The sequence below is a fragment of the Sinohyriopsis cumingii genome, unplaced genomic scaffold (assembly GCF_028554795.1).
Source record: "Sinohyriopsis cumingii isolate HCF-2022 unplaced genomic scaffold, ASM2855479v2 utg001339l, whole genome shotgun sequence".
Classification (NCBI taxonomy): Eukaryota; Metazoa; Mollusca; class Bivalvia; order Unionida; family Unionidae; genus Sinohyriopsis; species Sinohyriopsis cumingii.
The window spans coordinates 273,104-289,603 of record NW_028315985.1 but is presented as its reverse complement, the minus strand read 5'-3'; the positions used below and the strand labels follow the sequence as shown (position 1 = coordinate 289,603).

The 16,500-nt window shown below is 34.3% G+C and overlaps 1 protein-coding gene across 2 annotated transcripts in view; it reads left to right on the top strand.

Annotated features, from left to right (window-relative positions):
- The window catches only part of LOC149772611 (uncharacterized), a 143,788-nt gene that overhangs the window by 81,028 nt on the left and 46,260 nt on the right, over positions 1-16,500 (top strand). For both annotated transcript variants that reach the window (XM_089947579.1, XM_089947578.1), the window contains exons 10-11: positions 6,787-6,918; positions 11,414-11,495. In XM_089947579.1, the coding sequence (XP_089803705.1) occupies positions 6,787-6,918; positions 11,414-11,495 (214 nt within the window). The remainder of the gene's footprint in view (positions 1-6,786; positions 6,919-11,413; positions 11,496-16,500) is intronic.

Here is a 16,500-nt window from a genome sequence, read left to right as displayed (position 1 = left end):
GAAGTCAAATGACTTGATGTTGGAAATTCACCTTTCACATGCTGAAGTCAAATGGCTTGATGTTGGAAATGCACCTTTCACATGATGAAGTCAAATGGCTTGATGTTGGAAATGCATCTTTCCCATGCTGAAATCAAATGACTTGATGTTGGAGATGCACCTTTCCCATGCTGAAGTCAAATGGCATGATGTTGGAAATGCACCTTTCCCATGCTGAAGTCAAATGGCTTGTTGTTGGAAATGCACCTTTCCCATGCTGAAGTCAAATGACTTGATGTTGGAAATGCACCTTTCCCATGATGAAGTCAAATGGCTTGATGTTGGAGATGCACCTTTCCCATGCTGAAGTCAAATGGCTTGATGTTGGAAATGCACCTTTCACATGCTGAAGTCAAATGACTTGATGTTGGAAATGCACCTTTCCCATCCTGAAGTCAAATGGTTTGATGTTGGAAATGCACCTTTCCCATGCTGAAGTCAAATGGCTTGATGTTGGAAATGCACCTTTCCCATGCTGAAGTCAAATGGCTTGATGTTGGAAATGCACCTTTCCCATGCTGAAGTCAAATGACTTGATGTTGGAAATTCACCTTTCACATGCTGATGTCAAATGGCTTGATGTTGGAAATGCGCCTTTCCCATGCTGAAGTCAAATGGCTTGATGCTGGAAATGCACCTTTCACTTGCTGAAGTCAAATGGCTTGATGTTGGAAATGCACCTTTCACATGCTGAAGTCAAATGGCTTGATGTTGGAAATGCACCTTTCACATGCTGAAGTCAAATGGCTTGATGTTGGAAATGCACCTTTCCCATGCTGAAGTCAAATGGCTTGATGTTGGAGATGCACCTTTCCCATGCTGAAGTCAAATGGCTTGATGTTGGAAATGCACCTTTCACATGCTGAAGTCAAATGGCTTGATGTTGGAAATGCACCTTTCCCATGCTGAAGTCAAATGGCTTGATGTTGGAAATGCACTTTTCCCATGCTGAAGTCAAATGGCTTGATGCTGGAAATGCACCTTTCACATGCTGAAGTCAAATGGCTTGATGTTGGAAATGCACCTTTCCCATGCTGAAGTCAAATGACTTGATGTTGGAAATGCACCTTTCACATGCTGAAGTCAAATGGCTTGATGTTGGAAATGCACCCTTCACATGCTGAAGTCAAATGACTTGATGTTGGAAATGCACCTTTCCCATGCTGAAGTCAAATGACTTAATGTTGGAAATGCACCTTTCACATGCTGGAGTCAAATGGCTTGATGTTGGAAATGCACCTTTCACATGATGAAGTCAAATGGCTTGATGTTGGAAATGCATCTTTCCCATGCTGAAATCAAATGACTTGATGTTGGAAATGCACCTTTCCCATGCTGAAGTCAAATGGCTTGATGTTGGAAATGCACCTTTCCCATGCTGAAGGCAAATGACTTGATGTTGGAAATGCACCTTTCCCATGCTGAAGTGAAATGACTTGGTGCTGGAAATGCACATTTCACATGCTGAAGTCAAATGGCTTGATGTTGGAAATGCACATTTCACATGCTGAAGTCAAATGGCTTGATGTTGGAAATGCACATTTCACATGCTGAATTCAACTGGGTTGATGTTGAAAATGCACCTTTCACATGCTGAAGTGAAATGGCTTGATGTTGGAAATGCACATTTCACATGCTGAAGTCAAATGGCTTGATGTTGGAAATGCACCTTTCACATGCTGAAGTCAAATGACTTGATGTTGGAAATGCACCTTTCACATGCTGAATTTGGCATCATCTTCTGATGCTACTTTTATAAACAGAGTTTACAATGGTCACTATCTTTATTTCTGTACAATGTCCACTCAAGCTAATTGGTATAAAGCTAATCCTTAATTAGGGAGAGACCCCAAGTGTCTAATATGTCAATGTCTTCTTGTATGTATGTAAATCAGTCTCATATTGAAAATTCTCATATATCCACTACAGGTGGTCATGGTACAACAGATGGATCTTGTATGTTATCTTCTTCATGTGTTTATGTAAATAATCAAGGTGATGAAAAGAAATTTCAAGTCAAAAAACAATAGATGGCATACTACCTTGTCTGAAAATCAATCCTCTGATCAAAATTGTCATGTATTTGGCCTCCTCAAAAGAGGTCTGCAAGTAATCAACCTAAATATTCAAGGCATCCTCCCTAAACTGAATGAGATAAAGTTAATATTACAGCAAACTAGGTCAGTCAATATTTTAGGTCTATGTGAAACCTTTCTATCTGATGATACTGATGGTTCTCCAAGTACAGGGGTTCAACTTTGAAAGAAAAGAAAGGAATCCATGGTGGGGTGTCAGTATTCTTCTCTATGTAGACAGTTCCATTAGTTATAACAGACGTGTTGATCTAGAGACTATTGGGGTAGAGAGCATCTGGATCAAAGTAACCCTTGCCCAATCAAAGCCAATACTCTTATGTTCAGTTTACAGGCCACCTAGTTCCACAGCTGATTGGATTGATAGATTTGAGGTTCAAATTCATAAAGCATTACTAAAGGAAGATTTAGAAACTATCATATTAGGTGATTTTAACGTTGACTACATGAAAACTCCACCATTAACATGGATAATTAGCTTTGAAACTTACAACTTTACTCAATTAATTAACACCTCAACTAGAGTAACGTATAACAGTGCTCGTATCATTGATCATGTCTATACTAATAAACCTGAAAACATAAGTGAAATTAAAGTGCCATTGTATGCACTGAGTGACCACTATCCAGTCTGTATAACTAGACATGTTCCAAAATCATCTAAAAATGGCCAACACATTGAAATACAATACAGGGACTTCAAACAGCTTGATGAGGAAATGTTCTTAAACGATTTAGTTTGCAAACCCTTCCAGTCAGTCTGCACTATAGCTGATGTTAATACTGCCTTGGACAGATGGTATCAGATGTTCAATGCAGCCTTAGACAAGCATGCCCCAATTAAAACAAAAAGGGTTAAACACCAAATTACACCCAAGTGGATTACCCCTGAGATCAATGAGGATAGGCACCTAAGAGATAATTTCCACAAGAAAAAAGACATGAAAAGCTATAGAAAGTGGAGAAATAAAACTAAGCACCTGATAGATAAGGCAAAAGAGAACTACTATAAACAGGCTATTAATGAAAATAAGAGTACCAAAACATTGTGGAAGCATCTAAAAGAGCTGAACCCACCCAAAAACAGTTGTCTTCCCACTAGACTTAAGCAAAATGATGATATAACAACATCTGTACAAGACATTGTGGAAATGTTCAACAATTTTTTCATGAGCATCTCCAGTAAGAGTATTCAGAACCAGACTAACATCCCAATTGAACTTGATGCTCTTCTGTTATTTATAAGAGCTAAAATTCCTGATGATAATTATTTTTCAATAGCTAATGTTAGTGAAGCTGATGTTTTTGATATGCTAATTAAGGTTAATATTAATAAATCCTCTGGATTGGATGGTATTGGTCCACGAATTCTTAAAATTGCTGCACCAGTAATAACAAAGTCACTAACACATATCATAAATTTAAGTATAATGAGTGGTAATTTTCCAGAAACATTTAAATGTGCAAAGGTTACACCTATCTTTAAGAAACGAGAAAAGGAGGATCCAGGAAATTACAGACCAATATCAATTCTACCTGTATTGTCAAAACTATTTGAAAAGCATGTAGCCATTCAGGTCTATACATTTTTTGAAACATACTCTCTATTTCATAAAGTGCAATCAGGATTTAGAAAGTACCACTCATGCCAAACAGAACTTACCAAATTAATTGATCTTTGGCTGAAGGAAATGGATAATGGACATATGACTGGGATTGTTTTTCTTGACTTGAAGAAAGCCTTTGATCTTGTTGATCATGAAATTCTGCTGCAAAAGTTGAACTGTTACAGGTTTGACAATCCTTCTTTAAACTGGTTTAGATCATACCTAAACCAAAAGTCTCAACAAGTAAGCATTGGCAATATTAGCTCTCAGACTCGCACTATTCATTCAGGAGTCCCTCAAGGCTCAGTTTTGGGCCCTCTCCTCTTCTTTATATATATATCAATGATCTACAGTTAAATAATGAATCCACAAACACAGATTTGTTTGCAGATGATGCAACCTTGTATACATCTAGTTCTGATACTGAAGTTATCCAAATGAGATTAAACTCAGACCTTATTAGAGTCCAAAACTAAGCACAACAAAATAGGATGGTAATTAATGAAGGTAAAATAAAATGTATGATTTTGGGGACATCACAAAAGCTACACAAGTCAGGGAACCCAAAACTATCTGTTGCAATAAATAATCATCCATTAGAAAATGTCAAACATGAAAGGCTTGTAGGAAATTGTCTGTAGATAATTTATTATAGAATGACCATATCGATAAGCTTTGTAAAACACTGTCATCCAAAATTGCCCTTCTCAGCAGAATCAAGAAATGTTTACCTATGGAAACCCGCAGTCTATACTACAAGTCCTATATTCATCCAACAATGGATTATTGTTCTAATGTATGGGGAAACTGTGCTAAATCTGAGCTTGACAGGATTTATAAACTTCAGAAACGCTCACAGCACATGTAATTTTAGATGCATAATTATGTTGATCATCCCTCAAAAGCATTATTTACAGAACTCAAATGGTTCACAATATATGACAGGATAGATTTTCACAAGGCAGTTCTTTTATATAAATGTCTGCATGGAACTGCACCAGAGTATCTTCAGGACTTATTCAGGCCTTTTTCAACACAATACCATTTGAGATCAATATCACATGGAAACCTTCTAATACCAAAACCAAGAACAGAGCAATTTAAAAAGAGTTTTCAATACTCTGGTACAGTTCTGTGGAATAAGCTTCCACTACATGTAAAATCTGCTGAAAATATTAGAGTATTTAAGAAAAGATATGATGAGCATGTATGTGTTTCTAATAGATAATGGAATTTAGTATTTTAATACTAAACATGTTAAAATAAACACTAATTATTGCTATCTTCATATAATGTGCATTGTTATACTCTCCTTAAGAGGGCCTCAAGGGAGAATAGTCCTTGAATAATGAGTCACCCTCTATAAATAAAGCATTATTATTATTATTATTATTATTATTCAAGTTTTCAAAGGTATATATCATTTGAAACAATGTTATCATGTGACGCCTGAATGAATTAAAAAATTCCCATCAGAAAGAACTGTTATTTAACTGACCAGTCCCATACAGTATAAATGAAGTCAGAATTGAATTAAAGTTTGTCGCTGTGTACATGTATATTCAGCCTCGAGACTGGGTCTGACTCATTACATTGAAGGACTAAACATATGGTTCTAATTTAAGTGTAAATTCTGTGACGTCTTTTTTTTTCTCAACAGAAGTGGCTGTCATGGGGAATTTTAAATGTATATACCTCAGAGGAATGCTTTTCATGTTTAAGCTGTAGCATAACTTTGTACTGTTCAAGAGAAGATCAATAATGTTGTCATCAAGTCTGTGCATAAGTTTGTTAAACTTTCTTAAAACTAAAATGGCATCAACTTAACTAATTGTATTAGTACTGTTTTTTGAGACATTGAAACACTGTTAGTAGTATCTAATATTTGATTTGACATCATATCTATTACATAGACTTCATTAGCACTATGAAATGTGTACAATCATCTGATAACAATGTAGATAAATTGAGAAATATACTACATGCCAATTTTTATTTTAAAGCCATGAAATATTCAGATCTACCTATGTAGACCAAACTCATATTAAATCCATTTTTACAGCGTAATCTTGTAGAGGTACATGTTGACATAAACATTACACTCGTATTAAATCCTTTCTTACAGTGTAATCTTGTAGATGTACATGTTAACATAAACATTACACTCGTATTAAATCCTTTCTTACAGTGTAATCTTGTAGATGTACATGTTAACATAAACATTACACTCATATTAAATCCTTTCTTACAGTGTAATCTTGTAGATGTACATGTTAACATAAACATTACACTCGTATTAAATCCTTTCTTACAGTGTAATCTTGTAGATGTACATGTTAACATAAACATTACACTCGTATTAAATCCTTTCTTACAGTGTAATCTTGTAGATGTACATGTTAACATAAACATTACACTCATATTAAATCCTTTCTTACAGTGTAATCTTGTAGATGTACATGTTAACATAAACATTACACTCGTATTAAATCCTTTCTTACAGTGTAATCTTGTAGATGTACATGTTAACATAAACATTACACTCGTATTAATTACTTTCTTAGTTTAATCTTGTAGATGTACATGTTAACTTAAACATTACAGTTATTTCTGAGTCATGGCCCATCATAGTTAATGTATTGTTCAGTTACAGCATGTTTATGCATATATTTTCCACAGAAATGCACCTTGTGAAAATGGAATTTACTGAGGAATGTAATTATTATCTTTTAAAATTTTCTATTTCATGTCTGTCAATTTTCTTGCAGCAGCTTCCAAACAAAACTTTACAAATAAAGTCATTGAATTGACACCTAATTTAGTGATTTATAATAGATATTTGACCTGAGGAATTTAACTAAATAAATTAAATGTAACATTGGTTTCCCCTCAGGAGAGACACCACTGAGGAGAAGCCAACCTCTGTTCAGTGGCCATCTTGCCTGATAGACTGAAAGTTTTACTACTTTTTTACCCCTTCAGGGTCATCTCATGCAAGTAAAATTAATTTAATCTTTTGTGATGTTTATTTCTAATTTTCTTCCCAGAGGGCTATTGACATTAAAAATGCTGCATGGTGTAATACAGATAACAGGAATAGGTTGGCCAAAATAGCCTTAGATGCTGTCACTTTGGATGAAACAAAGAGGAAAGAAGTAAATTTAGTGCAAGAATTAGAGGTGAGTTCTTTATTGAAATCTATACGTGTCATCACACAAGTATGCAACATTCAGACTATAAAATGGTAATTTTAACAAATCTGCATTTTGTTTGCATTTCATTTACATCTCATATTGCATCCTTTCATTTCTTCAGTGTTGTTGTTTTGCATTTACCAAAAATCTGGGTTTTTAATTTCAGCATCTTGCCTAATTGAAATAGTGCTTATATCAAATGGAATGTACATATGATTCAAAAGACTGCATTGAATTCATGATAAACAGAAACTCTAACTTAAACTGTTGTAATAAATGTAAAAATATAGTTGTAAATAATTGGTCTGCAAATTGTATTTCTTGCTTTGTATAAGTAAACTAAGTAGATGCAATTGACAGTGTTGATGTACATCATTACATCAGAGTCAGTTGTTAAAACAATGTCATGCAATTGACAGTGTTGATGTCATTACATCAGAGTCAGTTGTTAAAACAATGTCATGCAATTGACAGTGTTGATGTCATTACATCAGAGTCAGTTGTTAAAACAATGTCATGCAATTGACAGTGTTGGTGTCATTACATCAGAGTCAGTTGTTAATACAATGTCATGGTTTGTAAGCAATGAAAAAGCTTCTGTAAATAATCTGATATAATGAGAAATGAATGGTTGGAATGCCACTTATGGATAGAATAGGTTTAATTAGATGATTATAATGAATTACAAAAATATATTGCACAACATTATGGAAATAAATAACTCCAGTTAAAATGTTCCTAATTGTTGTCTTTTCTTAAAGTTCTTAAGACACTTTTTGTGTTCACTGATACTTCCGAACTGAACAATTATTAACTGAATATCTCCTTTTGTGTATTCACTGCAAAATTACGCCCTCCAATGGCTCCTTCATAGTGTTGGTGCACCTTCCTATGACTTATCCACTGTGTAATGAATTATTGGGTAATTCTTGTGACTGGGGCTTCTGTGTCCCGATGTTCTTAGGACATCCCGGGTTTGTCCACCCTTGTGGCAAGATTCCCTGCCTAGCACAACTCCTCCCTTCAGCAGTGTCTCAAACTAGTCCTAACTAAGGGGTTCATGTGACTAGGGCTCTCTTGTTCTGATGTTCTTAGGGAGTTCCAGGTTGTCTGCCCTTGTGTCAGGAATCCCTGGCTAGCACAATCGTCCATTAGCAGTCTCAACCCAGCCTTATCTCTCCAGGGTTGGAAGTGGCTACAAAATGAAAATTGTTTTGAGTCATGTATTATAGGGTTAATGTGTACATTCCATAGAATGTCATATATTTATTTAATGTGTACATTCCATAGAGTGACATATATTTATATAATGTGTACATTCCATAGAATGACATATATTTATATAATGTGTACAAACTTAAAAACCTAATAATGTTTCCTACCTGAAATATTCTCAGCATGTTTTTTTATTTTTTAATGTTTTTCTGATTTCATGTTGTTTGTTTTTGTAATAATATTATTATGTTTCTTATCTTAAAGGTGTTGTCTAAAGTTGAAAAGCACTTAGAGCTTCTAAAGATTAGGCGATATACAAAGTCCTCATTATTATTATTGTTATTATTATTTATTTAATGTGTACATTCCATAGAGTTATGTTGCAGGTGACCTATGCAAGCAGATTATATAAAAGAATAGTGTATTCAACGTACTAAGAGTTGAATATGAATTACAATCAATATATTTGACAAACCTAATAGTCTGTAGGTATAAACAATTACTTATACTAATAAATATGTAAGTAGTGGAAAACAATCTACTAGAATGAGTTTTAATGAATAAAATAGAATCCTCAAAACACTACATCTATTCTATATAAACAAAAAAAAGAAAATTTTTACCTCCCAATAGTATAATTCCAAGTAGGAACACTTTTCCTCATATTGTTCAACATAAAAGAAATAAAGAAATTTCCTACCTTAATCTGGCTGATAAAAATGTCTAGGTTTTAGCTCCTGTCCTCAGAAATTGTAAGTGTGACTGCATAGGTTTTACATTGCATTTGGTTGCTTTATACAGACCCATTGCAGGTATCATAAAGTGCATGAGCTACTTGCTTGGTGAAAATTGTTGCTATCATATTGCTTCCATTAGTTAAAGTTCTACAGTGAACTTCAGATAATATATTTTTATGTCTTTATTATACTAAGAACCTTATTTAAAGCATAAATAAAAGAAAGGAATAATTTGAAGTCAGTTAGTGACAAAATTGGTTTCCATAAAATAATTCCTAAGTCCTCTGTTGAAGTCATGACCAAACTTGTTGTATGATTTGGATATGTGATAACATTGACGCCAATCAGACTGGAATTGTTGTTGTTGTTGTAGGGTTTAATGCCATTTTCAGCACAAGATAGGCTATACATGGCGGCCAGTATAAATGGTGGAGGAAGAACCGGGAAAATCCTGGAAAGAACCACTGACCCACAAGAAGCTACAAGCAAGCTTTCTCAAATGCCCACATTGGCCGAATCCAAGACTCAAACCCATGCAGACAGAGGTGAGATGGCAGTGATCCATAACAATAAGCACTTTAGACCACTCTGCCACTCAGGGTCTCTCAGTTTTGAATGGCTTGATTAAAATGATTCAAGTCCTATGCTACAAGCCATGACCAAACTTTGTGTATGACTTATATATGAAATAACATTGAAACCTATCAATTTTACACTTATTAGACTATTGTTTAAGGTTGCTGTAATTGAAAGAAGAAACATAGTTCTGATCAAATACCTCCAGTTCAGTGTCTTTTACCTTTGCTAAATTTTGTACATGGCTTGCATTTGAGACAAGGATGAGACTAAATTTTGTACATGGCTTGCATTTGAGACAAGGATGAGACTAAATTTGTACATGGCTTGAATTTGAGTCAAGGATGAGACTAAATTTTGTACATGGCTTGCATTTGAGACAAGGATGAGACTAAATTTTGTACATGGCTTGCATTTGAGTCAAGGATAAGACTAAATTTTGTACATGGCTTGCATTTGAGACAAGGATGAGACTAAATTTTGTACATGGCTTGCATTTGAGATCAGAATGAGGCAAAATTTTTTACATGGCTTGCATTTGCAACATTGAAGACACCTATTTGGTCCTGATTCAGTTTAAACAATCGAGGTCAGAGTGATTCCAAGAAAAGTTAGATCTATGCTGTAGAGATAGCACAGACTTTATTGCATTTTTTGGCAAGGGTTTTACTCTCATGCATATGAAGGAAGAAAGAAACTTATTCAATTTGGGATACAGTGGTCTGCCAGTGAGTGTAATCATGTGGTCAACTGGCAAGGTTAAAAATACTTTAAACTGACGTTGACTTTCATACAACTGTATTTTATCTGGCTTAGAAATTGGAATCTGATTTCAATGGCATAATATGAGGCTAATGAGGTATGAATGAAAATCTGCCAAAAGTGGAATAGTCTGCATCTTTGGATCTTGTAAAGTGTGTTTTATTTATTTAAACAATAGGGGCAGAGACAAACATGTCTCCAATTATCATGTGCTTGGATTTTATTCAGGGGGCAGGGGACAGTTTGTATGTGCAAATTTAATGTTGCTTACATTTGCCTAATATAAAAATTCATAAAAAATAAAATACTTGAGTGAGGTCAAAAAAATGGTCCGTATTTTTGGATAGGTCTAATAAAGCAACTCATAAGAATATGATTCACTTGATCTGACAAGTCAATGGAAATTCATAGAATAAAACATTGATGCTCCCTAGCCCCAAATTTGTATATGCATTTTTCATGTTTGAAGGCCATTTTTGAGAATATATAGTGCTCACAGTGCAAACACAAGCCCCTTCCCTGGGTGTTAATTTTGAAAAACATGTATTTAATAGTTTGATGCTATCCAGTGATGCTATTCCAAATAGTTGTCATCCAATCAGTTTTTTAGATATTCTACTTGCCTTGAACCAACATGTCTACTGCTGTAAGTGGCTCTGCTTCCTAGCCAACTATTGGTATTTCACTGGCTACATACTGTGCTGCAGTGACTGCATGAGATGTACATGCTTAAATCATTTTCAAGAACAACACAAGCTGGACAGAACAAATTCACAAATATGTCCATATCTCTAATTATTACACAATAATAGCTCAGAAGGTCACACCATACTCTTAAGTTACGACATTTGCCAAGGACCAGAATGCAATACTCAGGTCCCCTGCCACCCTTTTTATTTCAGTGGTCACAATTCAGTCACATATAGTAAATAAGAATAAAAAAGTTGAAATACCAGTATTATTCAACAAGGACAGTTTGTGAAAATTAAAACAATATAAACAAAAAAGTTAATGAAACAATACTCTGACTGTTGTACAAAATTACTCTTCACTAAAGATTAGCCTGTTGTCTTGAAACTTTATTTTTCTCTAGGAAAAAGCATGGTTGTCATTTTGTGATGTCTGTATAATGTTTGCATGATTTGTTTTTAATTTCTCATTTATACTCTTGTCCTTTATTATTGCCACAGGAGATGCGACTTAGTGCAAAGGAATGTTATCAAAGGCCAGAAAATACTGACAGATGCATTTCTTGCTGTATCAACCCAACAGGTGCATTATTCTAATTCATGTTTGCAATGCTGACCATTAATGAGGGTCATTCGTAAAACCCTACTGAGTATTTCATATGTTGCAAACATATTTTTGTACAACTTGGAGGCAAAAGAATCTAATAGCTGAAAGAAATTCAGAGATTAATGTGCCCTTCAGTCAGTATAATTAATAGGATAATCATTCAGTGTCATTTTGTACCCTTCACAATAGGTGTTTTGGAAATTCACAACAGTTTGCTATTTGAATGTTGCTAATTCTTTTAATTTCATACAAAAAGAAATGTTTTTGCCACTAAATGAAGCCTTCTGCTATGTAACTTGCATTATGCCCGAGATCATATAGGTGGAATATGGAAATCAGTCCCCTCAGCAACCTTTACAGAATTTCATTAATTGAAATTTAAATCAGGTTTTACATTTAGATCTTTGTCAAGTTTGATTTAAGGAGTGGTTACTATTTTTACTAAAAAACTTTACCCGAGTGTTTAATTGACAGACTTTGAAGGACCTCAAGTTATTATGTTTGAAATATCAAGTCAGAAAAGATAGGACTCTAATAATTGGCTCCTCAATATTGAAAACTATAATACCAAGGAGACTTCTTAAAACAGATGTACAGACTCTAAGAGGTGCATAAATCGACAACATCACAAACAGAATAATGAATACTGACCTAACTAAATACAACCAAATTATTATTTTAGTAGGCGGAAATGATGTCAGTGATTGAAGATTATAGTAAATCAAAGCAGACAGATTTTGAAAGTTTACTGTATGCTGCTAGATATTGCAGCTCAAATACATGTAAAATAATGATATCAGGACTACCTCCTCTTGTGGACACTAGGATGAAAGAAATCAATGATCTGATAATTGACCTATGTGAAGACTTCATCCTATAATACATTCCGCAATACCATCTTAAATTCTTTCTTTAGAACCAGGATGTCAACCTAAGCCTCTTCCACAGAGACAAAATTCATTTAAGTAGCAAAGGAACATCTCAACTGCTGAGAAATATTAACATGTATGCCCCATTTTTAGGCAAGTATCATGTAGAGAACTGTCTCTACTGTGTAGAAACTGGGCATGTGACACAGGTATGCCCTTATGGCAAACTGATTGAGTGCTTCAGATGCCATACATTTAGACACACACAAAGACTTTGCCCATCAATGTATTATACATATTAGGAAGCTGGCAAAGAGGAGAATGCCTGGATGCTTCATTTGTAAAAAATCTAAATGTACCTCATGAGACGTTGTCTCTAACTATTCAGTGGACCTTATTGTAGATGCAAAGGTTAATGGATTTTCAGGGTATGTGACTTTGAAGTTGCTAATATATATGAACATTTAAATATAGAAATATGATGTACAAATGATAAAACTAGTATAGAGACAATGTCAGTGAGTACCCCATTGCATGATGACATACATATAGTTGATATGAAACTAAATACCGGTACAAAACATTTTAACATAGGTCACTTATATGTACAAGGTATAGTGGGAAAAATAGACCAGACTAGGTTAATGTTGTCTTCCAAGGAAAATAATATACATGTTTTAGGACTCAATGAAACCAAATTAAATGCTAACCACAATTATAACCTTATTCACTGTCAGGGCTACAGCAAACCATTACACAGGGACAGAGAGACAGTAAGGGGAGGTCTTCAGGGAAGATGTAAATGCAGAAGGGCGACTTGACTTAGAGTCACATGAAATTGAGAGTATCTGGGTGGAAATTTCTCTAAATAATGCATAATCATTCCTAGCTGGTTTCATTAATATAGGTCATCTTCCTCCAAAGCAATTTGGAATCATAACTTTTTGACACGAATGGAAAATGTTTTTGCACAGGAGAAAGAAACATATATACACATCAATATAAATAATGACCTTCTCAATACTCAAATAAGAAACAACTGGATGGATTTTATTGACTCATTAGGCCTAGTCCAGGGTAACAGAAAATTCAAGCACTCTTATTGACCACATTTATACCAACCTACCAGACAATGTGGCTTGTGTTAATGTACGGAATGTTGGTCTTAGTGACCACTATCCTACTTTTTTGACAAGAAAGGTTAAATGCAAGAAAAATAAGAAAAATGCACACAAAACAATCACTTACAGATTGTAATTTTTTTTTTTAATTGAAGAAAAATTTCTCAATGACCTGCATTAAATTCCATGGAATATGATCCAAAATTTAGATGACATAGATAAAGCTCTGAGGGTGTGGACTGATTATAGGATCTAGTGTCAAAGCATGCACCACTGAAAGTACATCGAGTAAAGAATGAAATCCAACCTTAAATTGGCTTACTACTGAAATCCCAGATGATATAAAAACATGAGACCAATTCAAGGCAATGGGAAACCATGCACAATATAAAGTATGGAGAAATAAAATAACAAGCATGATTACAAACGCTAAATAAAACTTGTTATCAATCATTGCATGAAAAAAAAACAATAACACAAACTCCATTTGGAAAGTCTTCAATAAAATCTCACTGGAGGAACACACAAAGATCAGACAAATAAAATTCACTCACTTCTGGTAAAGTACACTGTAGTCACTGATGACACTGACATTGCAAATGTTTTCAATGATTTTTTTCACCAATATTACCACAAAATTAAAATAGCCAGTAATAGAAAAGAACTTTGATGAACTTAAAAAGTTTTGTAGCAGCAAATTCCCTAAGGAGGTATCTTTCTCTATTTCACCAGTATAAAAAACTTTTTTTAAAAATTTCTCAATGAACTTGATACAAAGAAAGCTACAGGACTGGATCAGATTTGTCCACGACTCATTAAATCTTCTGTCTGTGCATAACATTCATAATCAATTTAAGTATTGTAATCTCATCTATCTCCAAAATATTGAAAACTGCAAAAGTAACTCCTCTTCACAAATCTGATTCTGAGGATGAAACTGCTAACTACCAACCAATCTCAGTACTACCAAACTTGTCCAAATTGATTGCAAACCATGTCCATGACTCATTCATGTCATATCTAACCAAACACTTGCTTTTACATCCTAATCAATCAAGCTTTAGACAGAAACATTCATGTGAGACTGCTTTGATCTCCCTAACTGATATATGGCTTCAAGCACTTGACCAAGGTAGAATAATAGGATCTGTATTTGTAGATTTCAGGAAAGCTCTTGACATGGTGGATCATGAAATCCTTTTGAAGAAACTGAAAATTGACCAATGTGATGAAAGCATAGTTAAATGGTTTACTTCATACTTAAGTGAGAGGACACAACATGTTTATCTAAATATTGTTCTGTCAGAACCTGGAACAAGTACATTAGGAAGTACCACAACTTCCACAAGGCTCAATTTTAGGTCCATTAGTATTTATTTTATTTACTAATGACCTACCACTTTTACTAAGGGACTCAATATTATCTAAAGATTTCTGTGGAGATGACACAACATTGTTAGGCATCCAAAACACAAAGCATTAACTCACAATTTATTTACAGAATACCCTAAACAAACTTGACAACTTGTACACATGCAATGGCAAGGTGGTAAATACTGGTAAAACAAAAATATTACTTATCTCAACATGGCATAAAAGGACAAATCTTGTTAGTGAATAACTATGTCTGACTAATGGAATGATACAAATTTGCAAATGGTCTGTCATGATAGACTACTTGGTGTTTTGGTAGATAATAACCTTTCATGGACTGAACATATTAAACATATCAGTAAAAAAGTTAATTAAACATTTATGGCTTCTCAGTAGGAAAAGACATTTTCTCCCTGAAAGGCACAAGAAACTATAATAGTTTAACAGTTACATACAACCCTGTTTAGACTACTGTAATACAGTTTGGAGTAATTCAAATGATACAAACATAGCAAAGCTGGCACATCTTCAAAAAAGAGCATTAGGGCTAATATCAATCCAGAAAGAAAGCAAGGAAAGTTTTGCTGGTAGGTTAAAAATATTACCTATTAAAAACCGAATCTGTTTGAGAAAAGCCAAATCAATGCACAGGATATCCAATAATAGTGCTCCTGAATATTTGCAATCACTATTCCAGTATAGGCCACCTGGTCATACTCTCCACCTGCGATCCATGTCTACCAAACAGTATGAAATTCCCAAACCAAACAAGGAATTATTCAAACAAAGTTGGAACTTTGCTCTGGAATAGTATTTCAGTTGAGATTAGAAATACCCACTCTATTTCCTTTTTGCAAACCCAATATATCCAGTGCCTTCAGAGATGCAGCTAAAATTAAAAAAATTCCTTTATATGAGGGCCTCAGGGTATATTAGTTCTTAGCTAATTGTGTTACCCTCTTTAAATAAAGTCATTATTATGTAACATTTGGTATGATATTTCATAAGGCAAAAGGTCAAGTTCAAAATTCAGTCTTCTGAAAGAATTGTATGGAGTTGTTACCCTGGCAGACCTGCCAACCCTTAACATTTTCCTGTAATTATGAAAGTGACCCTTAAAATACAGTATTATGGAAGAAAAGCAAAAGTTACAGAAATATGATTTTTGCAGTAAAATCTGGACAATTGGCATGCCCATGTTTGAGTTTGATCTGGGTTTCTTATTAGATTTAGCAGAGTTAGGGAACCAGACTGTCATAACCAGGGTATCTCAGACGCTTTAAAATGCACATATTCTTTCATGCATGATCAAACTGTTGATATGGAATTTTTAAAATATGGTGACCAGCAAGTGACACATGTTGAATATGAAAGGGAAAATAAATCTCGGCAAAAGTGTTAATAATTAGTACAAAGGTGTTAAAAGGAATATTCAGATTCTTGTGAATAAAATCTGGACGGGCAACAGTTACATTTATTGGACGTCACATATCAATTTGATTATGTCTCAATTTCATTGTGGCAGATATGATAAATGTCTCATCTTTTGAATGAAAATTCCAAGAATTAAGTAATGCTGAGAGATAGCAACAAGTCATTGAGCTCTATTATGGGTTT